Raw genomic sequence first — 21,536 nt, 5'->3', positions numbered from 1 at the left:
TGGGATCAAGCCCCGCATTGGGCTCTCTGCTCAGCAGGGAGCCTGTTCCCACCCCACCCCATCCCCGCCTGCCTCTCTGCCTACCTGTGATCTCTGCCAAATAAATAAATAAAATCTTAAAAAAAAAAAAAAGAAGAAGAAGAAGAATCAGAGACAAGGTGTTGGTCTCACCATCCAGCACAGAGTAACTGATTTTTATTCTCTTGGGCAGAAATCAAGTTCTCTTGTATACACTATATCATGCCTTTTAACCTAAGCCTCAGATCGAATTCACAGTTGCTAAATAATAACAATAATAACAATAATGGACATCACTGACACTTATTGTGCACTGGGCTTTGCACACATTGTCCAATAAGCCCATAAAAACTTCATAAAGTAGGAACTACCATCTGCATTTTATGCTATTAAATAACTTATCCAAAGATCATATAGAAGGTAAATAGAACTTGGATTCAAACTCAGGTCTGTCTTACTCCAAAGACCAGGAATTTAGCCACTATACAATACATTACCATACCCTCTATCACTCAAATCTTTCTAACCAGGGACTCTGACTCTCCTTCAAAAAAAAAATTCAAGCCAAATGTTTAGTATTCTACACAAGTTAATAAGGCTTTCTTATAAGAAAACTCTATTTGAAGAGTCTAATATCTGAGTTAGGAGGTGAATTTCAAAAAGCATTTGGTAAACTCAAAATATAACCATCTTAATGGAAGCTCCAAATTCCTTCATTCTGGCATAAACATATAATTGTGTATAAATCTGTATCAAGAGTCATACTCTGACATAGCTAAGTCCCAAAGAAGGAAAAACTCATATGCCCAAAAACATGACCTGGGTTGTTCATAGTATTGAAAGATTGTAAACAACCTAAATGTCTTACAAAGAGACAATATTGAAGGAAACTATGATATCATTGAGCCACTTAATGGAGTATTACACAGCCATTGAAATGGTAGTAAACACAGAATGCAAAATTGTATATGTACATATGTATGTACAGTATACAAATATATCCCTACTCTTAAGAATGCTTTAAGAACAAGGATTTAATATGGATTTTAAAGGAGGCAGATATAAAACACAGTCAAAAAAGAAGTAGCATCAGTCTTGGATATTGCTTTTATCCATTATGATATTCCATGACTCATATTAAATCCAACAAAGCCAAATCTTCCTAGAGCTGATGTCTCCTTATTAACTGGTGTGCTTTTTCTTAGTACCAGTGAAAACTGAGCAACCTATTTATGTTTTCTTGCTTTGGTTGCCAGGAACCTCAGGCTTTATTCTTATCTGCTATACTTTTGTTTATCTTGGGTTTTCTGGTACCAGTTCTATTTCTCCCCTTTCACCACTTTTTTTTGCTATGTCTCTTTTATTATAGTTCTAATGGGCTATATTTTATTGTGTCTATGCTTTTTAATGTAAGCTGGCTTAGGTCCCTTTTAGACACAGGTGGGGCATAAATATATTATTATTAAAGAAGTATGACTATAATAATTATTATTAATCATCATTATCATGAGCTTGGATAATAACCTGATTTTATCCATTCCAATGTTTATAGTAGAGCCTGAATATTATTGTCCTCTCTTTTGAACTGTTGGAAGACCTTCTCAGCTCAGGGCAACAGCAAGAAGTCAGCAGTTGCTTTGTGTGCCTACTTTCCCAGATGCTTACCATATAGGCCATTATATGCTACTGAGTTCCTTTCTTGTTCCTAATTACCGTGTGATAGAACTTAGCTGTCATTTTCTAACAACACTCTCCTTGGGCAGGAGAGTGTCAGCTAATTGACAAAGAACTCTGAAGAGTTGGGGTGCTTCTGCCAGCAACTGTATAATTATATTTCCTTTATATGTCTATACTACTCATCTGTTTGAGTAGTATAGACATATACTCTGTGCCTTCAAGTTTTTGAAACTCAAAAAGACAACCGCTCCTTCCTAAGTGGATAGCCGTGAGGAAAAGTATGGAGGATGCTTCTCCAGAAATCTGGAGGTCTCTTCCCTCTATCTCCAAACCCATCCCTGACAGTCATTGTGTGGATAGAACTCCCACTGTTCTATTCCCGCTGGGAATAGAACTCTTACTCTTACAGGCTGATTCTTCTTTCTTGTGAAATAAAATGCAATGCCTTGAAACTGTCACTTCTTATGCCTTCCCATCAGCATCTGATAATAGTTTCATAATAACTTAGGAAAACACTTTAGTTCCCACTCCTTATGGAAAAGAATCAGGTCTCATCAGCCTCCCTGATGATTCCGTATCAGAGAGGTTACAAGCACCTTGGTTTCTCTGGGTTCCATTACTTTTTGCCCCTCCCATGTCAAACTATGAACAAGAGTTCTTCTCCCCCTATTTGTCATAGACTACTAGTCATTTCCAATAGTTTTCTTCCCTTTCTTACATGATCACACAATTTTATGTAGAGGCACATAGCTGTGAACTAAATGCCCCATTACCCAGCCTCCCCTGCAGCTAGTTATGGTGACTATTTGAACAAGTTCTTGTCAATGGAATGTGAGTGGAGTGGTGTGCTTCCACTTAAACTCCAGGTTCATACCATTAAAAGGAAGGAATGTACTTTCTACTTTCTTATTTACTGATAGCTGTAATAGGGACATAAGAGCAGGAGCTGGAGCATGAGGTAGAAGCCGTATATTGAGAATGACAACCCAAAGAGGTAGAAGCAGTCTGGGCCCCACATGATTGTAGATCCCCCTATCAGTCCAGAGCTTCAGCACACTCAACCTGGAGCCTGACCAGGGCTTGATCTCACAACCCTGAGATCATGACCTGAGCCGAAATCAAGAGTCAGAAGCTTCTTGGACTGATCTACCCACGTGCTCCCAGTCCAGGGCTTCTTATACAATTCAGCTTGTTATGTGAGAGAGAAATAAACCTCTATTTTATTTAAGCACCGTTACTACTGCTAAATCAATATCCCAACAGAAGCTTTTTATAGGATTACGTCCATGGCAGGTGGGTACTTTGGAAAAGGAATTTTTCTAAGAAAATTAGGGGGAAAGAGTTGAAGTTAACAAATGGACAACACAAAATTCCTACGTTAAAAAAAGTCCAATCTAACCACAGAGCTCTTGGTTAAAACCATTTACTGAGTATACAAAACCCTTTTTCCTTTGCTTAGTAGGAAGTTCCCTATTAAGAAATCAAATCCCCTTATTGCTACTACTCTCCTTGGGCAATTCCTTCTTTCACCCACACATTCTAATTAATGCTATTAGGTCCTTTAAAATTGGATTCCAAATGCCTCCTGTTTCTTAAGATGGAAAGTAGGCAGAAGACAATTGCAACTTAGAAATGAGGGAAGGGTTAAATCCTCAGAGCATTCCCTAGAGGATTATAAAACCAGTGCATTTCCCTAAAATTCAAATATATTTATTTATATGTGCTCAGAAAATGGCTGAAATTATGCATACCAAACTCTTTCAGGATTTTATTTTTTTATTTGACAGAGAGTAGGAGGGGCAGAGGGATAAGCAGACTCCCCAGTGAGCAGGGAGCCCCATGCAGGGCTCCATGCAGGGCTGGTTGCAGGGCTGGTTGCAGGGCTGGTTGCAGGGCTCGATCCCAGGACCCTGGGATCATGACCTGAGTCAAAGGCAAGATGCTTAACCGACTGAGCCACCCAGGCGCCCCTATATATACCAGACTCTTTTTTTTTTTAAGATTTTATTTATTTATTTGATAGAGACAGAGATCACAAGTAGGCAGAGAAGCAGGCAGAGAGAAGAAGGAAAGCAGGCTCCCTGCTGAGCTGAGGGCCCGATGTGGGGCTCGATGTGGGGCTCTATCCAAGGACCCTGAGATCATGACCTAAGCTGAAGGCAGAGGCTTTAACCCACTGAGCCACCCAGGTGCCCCTATATACCAGACTCTTAATAGTGTTTAATAATAGTGGCCTTTAACATTTTCCATATTATTTGACTCTTGTTCTTAAAACAAGAACTATAGTAGTTAAACTTTTAATAAAGACATTCCCCTGGTTTGGAGGTAGAGGGGGTAGAATTCTTTTGTAATGAAATGAGGAGAAACACTGCTTTATATTTTCCTTTCATACTTGCCCTCCCAAACTCTGACTCTGGCAAAGCTCTTGCATATTCATAGCCTGAGGCCTTAGTTGGCTCGACCTCCCACCCCTGCCTTCTCCAGGCTAAGCGCCAGTAATGTTAAAACAAAACAAAACAAAACAAAACAAAACACAAGCAAATGGCAATGACTTTGGATCTCCTCAGACTTGAATGGTTGCCTGCTTCTGAGACCCACAAGAGTTCCCAGGTCTCTCTGAACATTTTGTCCTCTAACATCTTGCCATCATCCTGGAGCACAGCCCCCCGACACCCACCCCGCCATAGCATCAGTAGCAATGCAGGTCACTACTGGTTTCCAGACATTGGTTTCCTTTGCTCCTTGAAGGCAGAAGGTGTATCTCCTGTTTTTCAAAGTCTTTAACTTTTAGGAGGGTCTGCCACGTAATAGAGACTTCGTAAAAGTCTGAAGGAATTGAATGTGTGAATAGCCAGGATCATGTCCTTAGTTTGAACCCTTTGCTAATGAGCTCTCAACATTTCATTTGTTGAGCACTCCATGCTAAGAAATAATCTGATTTGACTACCTCAAACTCATTCTCCAAACCAGAGGTTGTCAAACATCTCGTTCTCAGAACCCCTTTGTAACTCTTAAAAATTATTAGGAACTCCAATAAGTTTTTATTTGGGTTATAACTAACAGTAATTACCTTATAGAAATTAAAACTGAGAAAAAATTGAGACATTTATAATAATGGTTTATGTTAAAATAATGATAACAAACCCCATATACATAAAAAATATATTTTTATGAAAAACAACTATTTTCTAAAGCAAAACAAATAAATTCAGTGAGAAAAATGGGATCGTTTAACATTTTTGCAAGCCTGTTTAAATATCTGGGTTTAGAGAAGATTGCTGGATTCCCATATCTGCTTCAGAATTCAATCTGCTGCTATATGCTGTTTTTGTTGAAGTATATGAAGAAACTATGATCTCTCACAAATTTGTAATTTGGTAAGGGAAAGGGCCTCAGGAAGCCCCAGAGTTCCTTGGAGCGCATCTTTGAGAACATTGCCCTTTAACTTATATCTGTGACTAGAACCTCCACACAGGCCTAATGATCTGCCTCAACTTAAAATCCTAGATTTATTTTTTTTAAGATTTTATTTATTTATCTGACAGAGAGAGAGGGATCACAAGTAGGCAGAGAGGCAGGCAGAGAGAGAGGGGGAAGCAGGCTCCCCACTGAGCAGAGAGCCTGATGTGGGGCTCGATCCCAGGACCCTGGGATCATGACCTGAGCTGAAGGCAGAGGCTTTAACACGTTGAGCCACCCAGGCACCCCAAAATCCTAGCTTTATTGTTGCTACCACCTAATAGTGTAAAGAGACAATTATCAATATTATTATAATCCCTTATCTGTGTTCCATGTTCCATAGTTTTCAAAGTGTTTTCCCATGCAATGTCTCCCAGTGGCTTATTAGATATGGTCTGACCTTGCCCATGAGCAGTTTACCTAATGTCAAATTTCACAATTCAATCAAATAAATTTTAATGATCTAATTAGCTTTATTAGTTAAACCGTGCATCAGTCAGCATCCCATCTAGCAAGTAGAGGGGAGATCCAAAGGGTTGCAGAAAAGGAAAGTTTTCTAAAGGTACAAAGGGAGTAGAAAAAAAGGAAATTATTAGCAAAGAAGCCCTTGTTTTTGGCAAGGTAGCCCTTCTGTGGGGAATGGAAGCGATCTCTCTGCACATTTCCTTGTGCTGACCAAGAAATTCCCATGCTAACTGGTTAAAGGTTACCTTTTGGAGGGGGGGGGGGTTGAAACTGCAGTTAGGTAAGGTATTAAGTCTTGATAGGTATTAAGTCTTGATTTACTGACATGGGGCCTTAACATAAGTGACATCATTTGGGATCTGTGGTTTTTTTAACACTATGAATCATGAAGTTCAAATTTATATGATCTGCACATGGCCATTCAGGTGGCAAGAGAGAGTCAATATTCAGACTCATGCTTTATGAATGCAAACTCCATGTTCTTTCTCTGGCTACTTACATCACAGAACCCCAGACTGGTTTCATCTACAAGAATTTAGAATACCTAGATTTTATCAGCTACAGCTGCCTGCTCTCCTGTACTTGATCAAAGCATAGTTATTGGTAAAAAGTCCTTCCCTAATTCCAAGAGCTGGTGTTTAAATGTACAGTATTCCTAGAGACCAGTGACAGCCCCATATGTGGGAAAACTACATGACAGGTTGTTACCTAGCATTGGACAACAGGATAGGTCCAGGCTCACCGGTCTTGTAACAGTGATCCAGGCCTTCGGAATTCCGGGGCACCAGGGAATCCTGCTACAGCAGATATAGGCCAAAGCCTGTGGTGGGACCTAAATCCCTATTATTTAGGTTGAGGTGACTCAGATGACTTCACCCTAGTACTAGAAGGACTTTGTAATTCTCTGTGTCTGGATGGGCCATGGGTAATAGGGCATGCTAGGAAAAGCATGAAATCATGATCCCATGGCCAGTCTTGATCCCTGGCAGCTGCTTCTAGAGGGCCCAGTCTTTCTGATCCTTGATAAGCATTATCCTGATGCTTTCTCAGATATGAGGCTTCCAGTGGATTTAACTTTACATTTTAGTATTTTCCTAATTTATACCTTGATGTGGTATTCCACATCACTGATATTTATTGAAAGCCCCCTATATGCCAGGCATTGTACTATTTGTACTTACTTAGTTTCTACCAATCTCAAAAGGCAGTCATTATCATTACTTGATATATAAGGAAATCAGGACTTCCAGAGATTTAAGTTTCTTGACCTAGCTTACCAAAGGCAATGGCTAATAACTGGTTGCACCGTCATTTGAACCATGGCATATTTTTCTAGGTCCCATACTTTCTCCATCACCATTTCACCTTCACTAATGTCATGGTTCTATGTGACCAATTATCTTCTGCCATCATTACAGTCACATAGGGTATAGGAGCTCACCCACAGACATATTTGAACCTCCAACATATTTCTGTTCCTTTCCTTGTCAATTCTAGGAATGCTTAGTCAAGAAAGACATCTTCTGTGGAGGTTCCTCAAAAAATTAAGAATTTTTTGAATTACTGTATGAACCAGCAGTTGCACTCCTGGGTATTTATCTGAAGAAAATGATATCACTATCTCAAAAAAGGTATTTGCACCCCTATGTTCATTGCAGCATTATTTACAATAGCCAGCCAAGACATGGAAACAACCTAAGTGTCCATTGACAAATGAATGGATAAAGAAAATGTGGTACATATATATGAGGTAATATTATTCATCCATCAAAAAGGAAATGCTGGGGCGCCTGGGTGGCTCAGTGGGTTGAGCCGCTGCCTTCGGCTCGGGTCATGATCTCAGGGTCCTGGGATCGAGTCCCGCATCGGGCTCTCTGCCAGCGGGGAGCCTGCTTCCCTCCCTCTCTCTGCCTGCCTCTTGGTCTACTTGCGATCTCTCTCTGTCAAATAAATAAATAAAACTCTTTAAAAAAAAAAAAAAAAAAAGGAAATGCTGCTATTTGCAACAACATGGATGGCCATTAAGGACATTATACTGAGTGAAAGAAGATAGCCAGAGAAAGACAAATACTCTATGTCATGTATATGTGGAATCTAAAACAAAAACAAAACCCATCAGACTTATAGATACAGAAAACAGATTGGTGGTTGCCAGACATAGGAGTGTGGTGGTGGGGGGTGTGAAATTGGTGAAGGTGGTCAAAAGGTACAAAATTCCAAATATAAGATAAACAAATCCAGCATGGTGATGTAATGTACAGCATGGTGACTACAGTTAACAATACTATATTGTGTATTTGAAGGTTGCTAAGAGACTAAATCCTAAAAATGCTCATCACAAGAAAAAACAGTAACTATGTGTAGTGAGGAATGTTAACTAAACTAATTGTGATCATTTCCCAATATATACATATATCAAATCATTATGCTTTACACCTAAAACAAATACAATGTTGTATGTCACTTATGTCTCAATAAAGGAAAAAAAAAAAAACAAAGACATCTTTTTCTTAGTCTCCAAACTTACTTCAACCTCCCCTATCAATATAAGATTCCACCAATCTATGGACAGAACCTTGAAATCCAAAAAAAAAAAAAAAAAAACAAACCTTGAAATCCACTCAAAAAAGGCAGAGTGAATAGAGGTAAGCATTTCCTTACAACCAGTGATGAACAAGGAACATCCAGTTGACATTAGTTGGTGTGTAGACACAAGTCGCCAAAGGCTAAGGGTCTCTGTCCTCCTCCCCAACTGCCTGGTGACCAGACCCAGGCTTGTCCTGTCTCAGAACCACTCCTAAACAGGGCCAGTCCCAGGTGCACCTTTGAGATAACAATACTATCTCCTAAAACAAACAGCCATTGTTTCTACACAAAGACCTTCAATGTTTCCTCCATCAACAAAAGGCCACAGCCATCCTGCCAAGAAGACAAAGAGCTGGAAGGCCTTTCATAAATATCATGATGGTGGGAGGGGAGGAGTGGAAGCAGGAAAATTATTCTCCAGTGCTTTCTGTGTGAAAGAAAAGGACCAACTCCACCCATCAAGGACCATTCTGAATTACTGATCACTCCTGGACTATTCATAATGACAATAATAACGGCTTCCTAATCTGTGAAATGGAAATAATATCTGTCCCTTACAGGACTGCGTCAGGATCAAATGAGGTAATAGGTATACAAGCTCTTTGTAAGATTTAAAAGTCTGCGCAACTGATATGGTTGTTATGGGAAGATAGATGGTTCACCCACATTGCCTGCATAAAAATGATAGCTCTATTTTAGCTGATGAAATTCCAACTAGCTCTGGTATCTCATCCAAGTCCTCAAATAAAGCATAGGGGAGAAGAAATGTGGTCAGTATAGCTGAGCACTGAAGTCTATGAGGGCCTGTCCCAGGCCAAAGTTGGCTATTTTTCCTAGCCCCAGGAACCCAAATCCTGGAAATAAGCTCCCTGGTGGTTGGTCTCTCACCTAGGGTTTAATGGTGCAAACTTTACCCCCATCCCCTCCCTTGTCCCTCTTAAAACATACCTTCCTTTAGCAATTTACACAAAAATAGATTTACATAATAAATTAAAGTGTGAGAAAAACAATCCATCCTCACTGGTGATCAAAGACAAATTAAGGCAAATTGTACCATTTTGTGCCTATTTAATAATAAAAATTAAAAATGAGAATATCCAATGTTGGTGAGACAGTGAGAAAATTGGTATGATCTCAAAGTATTAGTGGCATAATAAATTTGTGTGATTCCCTACAAAAGCTAAATGACAACATATAACCAAGTTCTAAGAAGGTATTCCTATCTTTTGTCCTAGCATCACCCTCCTTGGAAATTCCCAAGGAAATACTTTAACAGAAATGGCAAAAAGTAGCAAGTATAGATTTACCTACAGTTGGCAAATGTGGAAGTAACAGAGAAATGTTCTAATTAATTGTGATGTGACTATAGTCATTAAAACAAATATCTAAAAACTACTTACAAACATAAGGAAATATTTAAGATATAATTCTAAGTGAAAGGGAACCACACGAGTGGCGCTTGGGTGACCTAGTTGGTTAAGTGGCTGCCTTCAGCTCAGATCCTGAGCAGGTTCTGCCACTCCCTCCCTGCTCAGGCTCTCCTCACTCTCTCTCTGAAATAAATGGATAAAATCTTAAAAAAAAAAAAAAAAGAAAAAAAAAGAAAGAAAAGGAAGAAAGGGAACCATATGATACAAGTAGGTAAAATATGTAAATATATGGATAAAGGCTGGTAACAAATGATAATATCTTTGGTGTTATGTTGATAAATTATAGCTGAATTATATTTCAAAATATTCTTTAATGTTTTCATATCATTTTAGAAATACAGCAATAAAAAGAAAAAAGTAATCAGTAGAATTCAAAATTATGCTTCTACTAATATAGGACACATAGTTATCCTTGCAAAGATGTTGACAGGAGTTAATAAATTTATGTGTAACACCTTTGCATGCAGAGAGAATGTAGTAGACTCTAGTTGAAAGGCTCAAAAATTGAGTCAGGTCAACAGTCACTGTATTGGATTCCTGCTTCTGCCACTGGCTTGCTGTGTGGCCTTGGGCAAGCTATTTGACATATCTAAACCTTTCCTGATTTATAAAATGGAAGTGATAACAGAACTGATATCCTAGAATCATTGTGTATAGTCAATAAGATAAGGTACATAGCGTAGTGCTTTTATTTAATAACAGGTTGGTGTGTGTGCTGTTAATAACAATGATGGTGGTAGTAATAAGGATTAACTGAGGTCTTCCAGAAAAAATGCCCTAACTTAAATCATGCTGTTCAAATGATATTATCCCTATAGGTGAAGCCAGCTACAAGCCAAATGGACCTCGTTTTTAGAGCAGTTTTAGGTTCAAAGCAAAATTGAATGGAAGGTATAGAGATTTCCCTTATACCCTTGCCTCTGGATATGGACAGCCTTCCTCATTATCAAAATCCCCCATCAGAGTAACACACTTACTATAATCGATGAACCTACATTGACACATTATTTTTCAAAGTCCACACTTTACATTAGATGTTGTATATTACATGGGTTTGGACAAATGTATAATGACATGTATCTACCATAATATTATATAGAGTAGTTCCACTGTCTTAAAAATTCTCCACACACCACCTACTCATCTCCCTCTCCTCCCAGATCCCTGGCATCCACGGATCCTTTTACTCTCTGCATAGTTTTGCCTTCCTCAAAACATACATGCAATATGTAGTCCTTTCAGATTTGCTTCTTTCTTTTTTTTTTTTTAGTAATTTTAAAAAAGATTTTATTTATGTATTCGACAAGGAGAGAGACAGCAAGAGAGGGAACACAAGCAGGGGGAGTGGGAGAGGGAGAAGAAGGCTTCCTGTGGAGCAGGAAGCCCGAGGGGTTTGAACCCAGGACCCTGGGATCATGACCTGAGCCAAAGGCAGATGCTTAATGACTGAGCCACCCAGGCACCCCCTGATTTGCTTCTTTCTTGAAAGGTATTTTTTATTACCAGTCTAGAGGACCAAATAAGTATTTAAAATTCTACTAGGTAATATAAAGATAATCACTATCAGTGATTGTGTTAGATTATTTATATATGTTATCTCCATAAGTTAGGTACTAGTCTCTTTGTTCTACCCAAGGAAGTGCCCAAAGTCACAAAACCAGTAAGCGGAAGACCTGGAATCTGTATCTAGTTTGTCTGACTCCAGTGTTTATATCTTTCCATTATGCCAATGTGTTTACCCTGATTCCAAATGTGGGTCCTAGAGGATCTGAACCCTGTCATAGGAACTGACAGGGAAAAGCATACTGATAAAGATGCATAGCCAATTACATGTCATTGAAGTTCTTAGAAGACAGCCTCCTGATAGAACCACACAACAGCCACCATATTTTATGTCAGATTTTATGGCTAGGACTTGCATCCCAATCATTAGGCAGGAGAGCTAAGCACACAGAGTAGGAAAATTATAAGGGTCTAGTTCAGTGTTTCTTAACCTTTTTTGGCACTATCCCTCAACTCGAGGGCATTTTTAGACATTTTCTTCCTAATCACCCCTTACCCCAGTTAAATTTTAATAGCACATAAATACTACATTTATTTATGTACTGTGGCCTTTTCCAGGGCCAAAAACTTTTGCAATATCTAAGTTGTTTTTCTTCTTTCTTTCTTTCTTTCTTTCTTTCTTTCTTTCTTTCTTTCTTTCTTTCTTTTTTTTCCCCTCCAAGAAACTATTTCTACCACCTCAGGGGTATATCATTTCCACTGAGAATATATAGTCTAGTTGCAGATGGTCAGAGCTCAGGAAGGCGGACGGGGAACTGACAGGAAGGTGAGGTCAGGACCTTGGAGAGTGCCAAAGTAGCCCCACTGAGACCAGATCCAAGGCTCATGATTGCCTCTAGTTTTGCCTGAAAGAAGAAAGAGGCCTGGAAGAGGATGGAGGCTAGAAAGTTAGTAACAGTACTCTTTTACTACATGTTGGAAGTATCAAAATGTAAAGGTCTTCAGAGCCCTAGGCACACGCTGGTCTCCCTTCCCAGGAACTTCCCTTCTTTTCACCTCCCTTTCAAGGAACTAAATCCTCCTCATCTTTCAGCTTCCAGTCCAGATATCACTTCTTCTGCTGTCCTCATAGATCCCCCAAATCTGAATACAACTGAATTGCATCACGAACTCTGTACTGGTCGTATGCCCCTGGAGTATTTCATCCAGTACTGGGCCTCATATAGGGAGACCCATCATATAGGGAGAACATCAGGTCTGGAGACCAGGGTAGTGACCATTATGAAGTATTTTTTACCATATGCCTATTTATTTCTGGTACTAGTTACTCTTTACTGGGGTAATGACTTCATGAACATTATCTTATATGAACCTCATATAATCCTATTGGATTGGATAGGTATAGATCAAGAAACTGAAACTCACAGAAATTAAACAACTTGCTCAAGTTTCCTCAACTGGTGAATGATAGGTAGAGCCTGGTGTTTGTACCCAAGTCTGTAAATTCGGAGCCTATACCTTCAATCTATAATTCTTTGACTCTATCCTTCCATGGTGCACTTGTTTTATCCTTTCACTTAGTCCTCTCAACTTAGACACCAAACCTTTCCGGTTTATGTCCATAGCTAGAACTTTAAATAAGCTTCCTTCAATGTCTGGAACATGGTGGTGTCTCATACAGGAAAGTCTTAGCTGCATTGACCACAACTACACCACTTACATCTTTAGCCCTTTTATTAGGCATCTGAGCTCTAAGGTCTGCTGAACCTTTCTCCTTCTGCCTTTAAAGAAATGGGGATCTGACCTAGCATAATAACCACTGAAACCCACCAAGCTGTTTTTCGTTCCAAATAGAAAGGAATGGTTTTCCACTTTTTACAGAAAGGTAAAAACTTCCACTTGCCAACAGAATTTGGTGGCTGCTGAGTTGGTGTCAGGAACGTGAACTTAAAAACTGTATTTCCCTTGTAACTCTTTACAAAGTAACTGACCGCTTCCTAACAACCTGCCTTCTTCTCCTGAACCCAGTGACAAGTTCCTTTTAATCAAAATATCTTAAACTGAAAAGGTAATCAATGCCAGGATACAGCCTGTTCACACAGACAGATGCTGTCTCCCCAGGCATTGCTGCACAAGTGTGTACACAGGTGTTGTCTCACAGATGCAGGTGTTACTCACAAAGACAGATGTCCACCAGGAACATGATGTATACTAGCAGCTCCCTGAGGGTGGTCTTGACATAAAGCTCCCGGTTCTCAGCTGTGTTCTCAGTCAGGGTTGTTCCCCAAAGTCCTAAGGGACATGGGAGAGATGCCTAGGATCGCAAGCAGCAGGGTTCCTCCCAGGTGCCCGACCCACTGGTCCCTGGATTTTATTCCCATTTCTACCCTGGCCCTTGGCTCACACATCACCTTGTATCTTGGCTGAATCTGGCTTCTCTAACCACACTCAAGCCTGCCCTCCATCAAACACCCCGAGGGGAGTGGAAAAGACACTGGGTAGCAGAGAATGAAGACATGGAAAGGAGGTCCTTGTTTCAGGTGGGGCAGTCTAAGGGATCACCACAAACATGTCCTCCCTCAAGCTAAGTCCCACCATACCATTCTGGGCCCCCAGAGAGGACTGTACCAGGCTCCCCCTCTAAGAGACCACTACACTGGCCTCTGTGTTCTGGGGATTTCAGTTCTAACAGACAATTCATAAAGCCCAAAGAGACCGAGATCCACCTCTTCTTCAGGTCACATCTCCCACCACAAGGGTTTGGGACTCCTTCCCCAACTCCTGTATCCCAGGAGGGAGATCCCTCCTCCCACCAGGTACCTCTGATGCCACGACAGATCTGGAAGCAGCAGCTGGATATCAGGGTCCTATATGCCTTCTCCTGGGGTCCATCTTCAGGCTTTTTGGGTTGGGACTGGGGGGGCACCGCACTGGAGATGGTGCAGATCCTCATTGTCCCATGTGGGGATGGGGGACCACTGTAGGCAGGGTTGTCCCAGGCTCCACTCCCCATCTTTTGGAGCTCTTGCCCCTCTGGACTTTCCACAGCATTCATGGGGAATGAGGTAGGGGGCCTGGCACCTCAGGAATCCACTGTCACCTGAAGAAAGAAGGAGCAAAGACACAGCCCAGTCTAGCCAGCGGAAGGCAAAGGAGCTTGAGAGCAGCTGGTCTCAGGAAGACTGCTTCCTGCCTTTTGTAGAGGGCATATGCACCCCCTGGGGGGAGGGGGCAGAGAGGAGAGGGTGGGGAATGGCTATCAGTCCTGTCAGGGGCTCGGGCTCCCTCTCTTCCTCTAGCTTCAAGAAATGGTCTGGGAGGGAGCTGTGAGGCAGGGCTTTGGCAGGTGAAAGAGACGACTGGGAGGGAGATGTGGTGACTGGGGTGGAAGGAAGGAGGGGTGAGAGAGGCCAGTACTGGAGGAAGAGGATGGTTGCTTCCAGAAGAGGCCTGGTGGGGAGTCGTCCCAGTCAGAAGAGGAGATGAAAGAGCAGTGGGAGGTGCTGGCAGACTCCTAGGCAGGTCTGGGCTAATTTCCACTAAAAGCTCCTAAAAGGGCCGACATGGATTGGGCTGCAGACCAAGGCTGGGGGAAGGAAACTAGAAAATGTTGCCTCTTTTCCAGGCTCATTCAATGGCATCTGAGGCTCCTTTAATGTCTCACCTTGAGCTGTCCCCTGGTGGGGTGGAGAAGGGGGGCTCCCCTCCCTCACTTCACCCCTACAGCTGGGGGAAAAGCTAGTAGCAGGAGGAGCCTCTGTTTTAGACACTTAAGGGTCAGGGTCTCCGACTGCTGTTGAGGTGGGGGTGGGCAGTGAGGGGGGCACTTTGGACTTCTAGATTATCTGTATCCTTCTGAGGTCTGTCCTCATATGGCTTATGAGGGAACTACACTGACAGGAGGGTATTCCTTAAGGGTGTAGGGCACAGCCTAGGGAAGGGCCTAAACCCTGACTGGGAGAATGCATCAGAGAGCAAAAGGCAAGGACAGTGTGCCTTGGGACTCCTGAAAAAGAGTGGATGTCTGGACCCAGCTTAGCTGACAATTTTATCTTAGGGCTCTTAGTACTAGACTGAGGACTCTTAAGCACGAGCACAAGATGGAACTCTCAGAGGTATCTGAGCTGATTTGCTTTCTTTTCAATCTCAGGTGTATGTAACCCCAGCACGACCCTGCCTAGGCCCTGCTCCGGCCTCTGATCCCTTGCCCTAGCTCCCCTACAGGCATGTGCTGTGGCCCAGAATGGCACTGGCCTCACAGGTGCAGGGGGTTACCCCCTCCTCCCAGATGGCTGCAGTGGGTGTTGCCCTCTCTCCCCCCTGCTGCTTCCCCATCTAGGCCACTCTCAACTGAAGTGGCCCACTCAACTGAAGCCCACCTCCCCCTCAGTAAAATACCAGCCCAGTGGAAGTCACCAGTCCTGTGTGGTCCCCCTAAAGAGATCCTGATCCCAGACAACCCAATGCTGGCCTCGGGTCCTTGGAAAATAGGTGCTCTCCTACACCCAAGAAAGGGTTGGAGAAGCAGCAGCTCTCTTACCCCAGGCCCAGATACTGTTAGGGACCTAACGCTGTCTGGGCTAGAGTTCAGGCCTCCCTGGGAGCTTCTCTGGATGGAAGAGCTTCGTCTCTATCTTTTGGCAGCAAATAGACATTGCAAGATGCTTGTTTTCTTTGGGAAGATGAAAGGCCATTTTGTGTGAAATCAGCAGATGGTGAACGAACAGGTGCTGCTCTATCTCACCCACAAGGCTTTCAAACAATTGCAAAAGGACCCTTGGCTTGAAAAACTGAACATTAGGACAGAGGTAATGAACAGGAAGCTAGCAGTATAGGTCAAAGAAGTGACGAGAGGAACAGGAGATGGTTTCTGATTCCTTGGGAGATAATTTTATATTCTGAGAGAGAGAGGCTTGTGATCAACAAGAGTTTGGATGGACTCAAAGGAGTTCATCATGTGACAGGACCCACACCCTTGTGACCTTAAGGCCAGAGCTGGTCTGCTTTACTCACGGTCACTCACCCAGGAAGCATTATTCTTCCCTGCTCAGTCTTGAGCCTACCCTACATGTGTGGATTAACCCACTAATACCCCGGGGGAGCACAGGTTATACAACAAGCTTGAGAAATTTTCTCAAAAGATGCTGGGCATTCCTGGGTGGTTTAGTCTTACTCAGGAAGTCCTAAGTATGGTAATCTATGGCACTTGGTTTTTCCTGAATGCCCAGTTAATAAGGGCAACTAATGTCAGAATCCTGGGGTTCAGGTTGCCTTTTAGCAATTTAGCAAAACCCAAGAGTCTTGACCTTGAAACCCACACTCCCAGTTTAAGTCTTGGTTCTGTAACTGTATAGTTCTGGGCATGTCCCTTTGAGACTTAGTTTCTGTATCTACAAAGTGTTTGTATTCAAGCCTGCCCTGCTGACCTGCAGGACTATTTTAGGAATAATATAGTAGATACAGAAATCGTTACAAACTGTGTGCTATAAAGCACAAAATAAATTCAGTTATCTTACCGTAGCGTCCATCCCTGTGAACTCTACTCAGCCATGGCAATTCATGCTTCAGGAAGATAGCTTCGGTCAGGACTCTGTTGTCATTACCTCTGAGAGACAAGGGTCCCAGAATGCTCTGTGTCTACCCCCATTCCACTCCAGCTGACATCAGCAGTGTGGAAGGATGGCATTTCACCTGGAGGCTATTGTAACAGTAACCTGGAGAGAAAGTAGCTCTTAAAAGAGTTTCCTGAGCACATGGCAAGTCTTGCCGTCCATCAGAACCCAATATACTTCTTCATCATGATGCCTCTTAGCCCACTTGGTGAATTGGCCCCATTGCTTCACTGGGATACATTTTTTGGTGGCGTGCTATTCTATTGCACACACCAGGAAAAGGATTACTACATTTCTGCCCCCAGTACACTCCTTCTTCACGCCATAGTCATCCTAGCCAGGCTTTTAGTGCTACTCAGATCCATTAGGTCCTGACAAAGAGCCCACAAACAGCAAAGGGCGTAGGATGGAAACTTGTGGCTCATTTTCCCATCAGTTCTCTATGTAAATTTCCCCAGGTTAAGCCACCTTCCACATTCTAGAAAGAGGAACCCTGGAGTGACTTGCAGTCCATTTTCTACAGGGAGAAGCTTCAAATGACCTTCTGTGTTTCACATAGTGACCCTCAACATTTTCCACCCCAATAAACATAATAGAGCATACTCCATAAACAACAGGGGCTCACAATGGCCATGATTCTCAATGGAAGACACTGGTGATCTTTTATCTGTAAGAAAACCCTGCACAGAAAGTCTTACCCTTCACTAGTATACCACCACCGGCCATCTGTGTGGCAAAAACACTGAAATTTGGGGCGCCTGGGTGGCTCAGTGTGCTAAAGCCTCTGCTTTTGGCTCAGGTCATGATCCCAGGGTCTTGGGGTCCAGCCCTGCATCGGGCTCTCTGCTCAGCAGGGAGCCTGCTTCCTCCTCTCTCTCTCTGTCTGCCTCTCCCCCTACTTGAGATCTCTGTCTGTCAAATAAATAAATAAAATCTTAAAAAAAAAACAAAAAAACAAAATTTGAGTAGCTGAAGTTTTTAGCAACAAACACTGTGGACCAAGCAAACTGACATGAGAAGGCTAATGCCAAGGGAGTTCCCCCTCCCTGTTTTTGTGCAACGACATCCCAGCCTGGTGCCAGGGGCCACCACAAGCCACAGCTCCTTAGAACAGACAAACCACATCCATTGGGAGATTTGGATGTATGAAGTCCTGTTGCAGCTGTCCCTACCCAGAAAGCTGAGAAAATAGCATTTTGTTATATTTCATAGGACCTCACAGAGAAGGTTGAGGAAACCCACTTCCCTCATCAGCATGACCCACTTCAGTCTTTTACTTCCTTCCTACTGCCTCCTGGATTTAACCAGTCCTGCTGGAATACATTTTTGCATCTTCCATCTCTCCAAAGAGAACCTTTTTAAATGGGCCCTTCAGCTTTCCTTCCATTTCTAGAGAACCCTCCTGGACAGCTATTCCCATTTGCCCATGCCTTCTGCAGAGGATTGGACAGGTAGAGGGAACCCACCAAACCCACCCAGGTAGTGAGAGACAGATGATATCATCTACATAGATAAGGAAGTTAGTCTGCAATTGCCCAGAAGCTTGGGTCTGAGGCCATGATCATGCCCCCTGCTGAGCACAGTCCGGACATGGAGGGCCCACACAGTCCTGAAGTAATCAGTCAGCATTATCACCCCCAGGCAGAGCTCCCGCTGTGGCTGGCAGGGTTCCGAACAGGATGGTGAGTGTCAGCCCGGGCTCCTGCCTCAGAGGGTGGAGTGGGCGACGAAAGAGCTCCCTGGCTAGAAAGTAAGGGGGGGGGGAGGTGGAGGGGACAGAAAGGCATAAGAGAGAAGAGGGATTATGGGGAAGAGGACCTGAGAGAACACAGTTCTTTCCTTCAGAGCAACTCACCAAATTTCTCAAGAGACTTGGCTGACTGAATGTCCCAAGCTTGTGAGGAGGGGAGACTGGAGCAGCCAAACCTCCCAGGTGCTCACCCTTCCAGCATCATTTCAGGGTCTCAGGGCTATCACCCAACACACACACACACACACACACACACACACACACCCTTGTCCCAGTTTCTGAGGGTCCCATCACAGGGGACACATATTTTTGCATTCTGAGTCCTCATTGCAGTCATAATTCATTCCATGAGTATTTGCTGAGTGCTGACTAGACAGCAGGGACTCTGGGATAAGCAGCAAATAAGATCAGGGCCTCTGTCTTATAGAACATGCATCCGGGTAGAGAAGATAGCCATTAAACAAATACACGGATAATTTATGAATTTTAATCATAAAAAGTGCTACACGGGAGAAATACAGGGAGCTATGAGGCAATGCAGCAGGATACGCAAAGTTCTAAGGCAAATATAGAATAGAATTTTGATTTCTACCTCTCATCCCCCTTCTTGGCCCTGAAGCAAACAGTGTTTTCTGAGATTCAGATATGTTTTACTGCTACTTTGTACAAGGAAACAGACTGAGTTAAATGACCAAACAAAAAAAAAGTTATAACAATGCAACAATGCAAGAAATGTTGCAACTTACAGTAACCTTTATCCCTCATGGTTACGGGTACATGATTTGAGCTCAGTTTGAAGGCTTGCAATAGATTCCTTCTGAACACATGGGATCCAACCGCTTTTCGTTCCTGAAATCGATTATCTCCTTGACACCTGGGAAAGAGGCAGAAATTAATAAGAGAGCTGGAGTAGTAAAACTACAAAGCGATGAAAAATTTCCCAAGGTGATGGCTTTATAGGTGTATACTTATCCCCAAGCTCATCAAGTTGTATACATTAAAGATGTATAGCTTTTTGTATGTCAATCATACCTCAAAAAAGGTCAATACTGAGAAATCTTTTAAACTTCCTGAATGGGAATTTGAAACCAAGAGCTTGATTTTCTTTTATTCTGTTCACCTTATACTTCCAAATCTAGAAACCTATCCTGTTTCTTTCAGCATAATTGATGACAATTTTTTAAAAGCTAGAAAAGAGGAAGCTAAATACCCAACAACAGAAAAAAATATTAGACAAGTAAAGATACGAGTTTGAAAAATATCTGTGAATTAAGGATTTAGTTCCCGTTAAAGGGCAGGCAGGCCTCATAAGAAGGACAGAGTGATGTGTTTATTGTTTGTTAGTCCTTCATTCTTTTGGTGCTAGAACTTGCTCCTCCTGCTCCATCTCCTGAAGAAGAGAGAACTATATAGATTTGGATTTCCCCCAAGAAACTTAGGACCCATCCAGGCTTCTCCTCCCTCAACTTGAGGTGGGCTCTGGATGACACAAAAAGAAGAAGTTTTAGTATTAGACAAGGTTTATTGGAAAATTCTCATCCTGAACTCATCCAGAGTTGCATGTGATATGGTACTGCCATTCATTAAAACCCCACTAGAAATTTGAAAGAAAGGAAAAAAAAGAAGGAGAAGAAGAAGAAAGAAAAAAGAAAAAAAAAGTTACAGACACACGATGGGTTGTTGTGCAGAAATCAACACTTTGAGTAGCTTTTAATGTCATGAGAAAATGCTCATCATAATTCTGGTATATACACCTACAGAGTCTAAATTTCATGCATAAATTATACTCAGATGCATAAAAAAAGTCCTAATATTAAAGAATTTAACAATATCATCGTGATATCTCTGGATGGATGCTTTTTATTTCACTGATTTTTGCTTTATTTTGTTTATTTTATTTCTGTTAATTTTTTTCTAGTGAGAATGAATACTTTTATATTCAGGAAAAGGTATTTTTAAAAAGCCAGTAGTCAGTAGTTATTATGTTCATAAAGACTTGAAATCCATTTTCATCTTAGACTCACAAACTCTCTTGGGCGGCTGCCTTCACCACACAAGCTCTCCACATCAGCCGGGAATCATGAAAGTTCATTTTTTGACATGAGACTCATCCATGCAATCGCTTTACTTTTCACCTGCTTGCTCCAAGACTTTGTATTAATCGCTACTTCCTTGAAGACTAGAATTGGGGAAGACTGTGGGTGAGGCATGTGATGAGTATGAGAAGAGCTGCTGTGAGAAATACGGCATCTGACAGCAGCTCTGAAGAAGGAAGTTAACTGGGGTAGCCAGTGGAAAGGTCAAGAAAGGAATTTTGCAGCGAATGGCATTGAAATGGACTTTGAGGGGCACCTGGGTGGCTCAGTCAGTCAAGCATCTGCCTTCGGCTTAGGGCATGATCTCAGAGTCCTGGGATCGAGCCCCGCATCGGGCTTTCTGCTCAGTGGGGAACCTGCTTCTCCCTCTCCTGACTTCTCCTGCTTGTGCTCTCTCTCTCTCTTCTGTCAAATAAACAAGATCTTTTTTTTTTTTAAGATTTTATTTATTTATTTGCCAGAGGGACAGAGAGACAGCAAGAGAGGGAACACAGGCTGGAGGAGTGGGAGAGGGAGAAGAAGGCTCCCCGCCGAGCAGGGAGCCTGATGCAGAACTCGATTCCAGAACCCTGGGATCATGACCTCAGCAGAAGGCAGACGCTTAACGACTGAGCCACCCCGGTGCCCCAAATAAATAAAATCTTAAAAAAAATGAAATGGACTTTAAATGACATCGTTTGGAAAAGGATGACAAATATTTTAAAAGACAAAAAGAAAGTACAGCTAGCATTTATTAACCATCCACACGGCAGACGCCTTACTGAGCATTATCTTAATTAATTCTCACATCATCCCGTAGGGTAGACTTTTATTGTCTCATTTTACAGGTAAAGAAATGGAGGACCTGAGAGATAATTAGTGCTGGAGTCCATGTTTGAGTCAAGTCTGTCTGACCCCACTGAGAATGACTTCCTGTATGTCATCCACACAGGGACAGCAG

General features: G+C 42.2%; 1 protein-coding gene across 2 annotated transcripts in view; it reads right to left on the bottom strand.

Moving 5' to 3' along the window:
• The window catches only part of PKD2L1 (polycystin 2 like 1, transient receptor potential cation channel), a 29,274-nt gene extending 14,783 nt beyond the window's left edge, over nt 1-14,491 (bottom strand). The window contains exons 1-2 of one of the 2 annotated variants that reach the window (XM_032882353.1): nt 13,959-14,491; nt 13,317-13,430 (exon numbers count right to left, since the gene is read on the bottom strand). In XM_032882353.1, the coding sequence (XP_032738244.1) occupies nt 13,317-13,430; nt 13,959-14,193 (349 nt within the window). In that variant the 5' untranslated portion in view covers nt 14,194-14,491. The remainder of the gene's footprint in view (nt 1-13,316; nt 13,431-13,958) is intronic. The other variant, XM_032882347.1, reaches the window with a different exon arrangement.
• Nucleotides 14,492-21,536: the final 7,045 nt, after the last annotated feature.

The sequence above is a fragment of the Lontra canadensis genome, unplaced genomic scaffold, assembly GCF_010015895.1.
Source record: "Lontra canadensis isolate GAN:19392208 unplaced genomic scaffold, GSC_riverotter_1.0 scaffold3, whole genome shotgun sequence".
Classification (NCBI taxonomy): domain Eukaryota; kingdom Metazoa; phylum Chordata; class Mammalia; order Carnivora; family Mustelidae; genus Lontra; species Lontra canadensis.
This window is presented reverse-complemented; position numbering and strand designations above follow the sequence as displayed.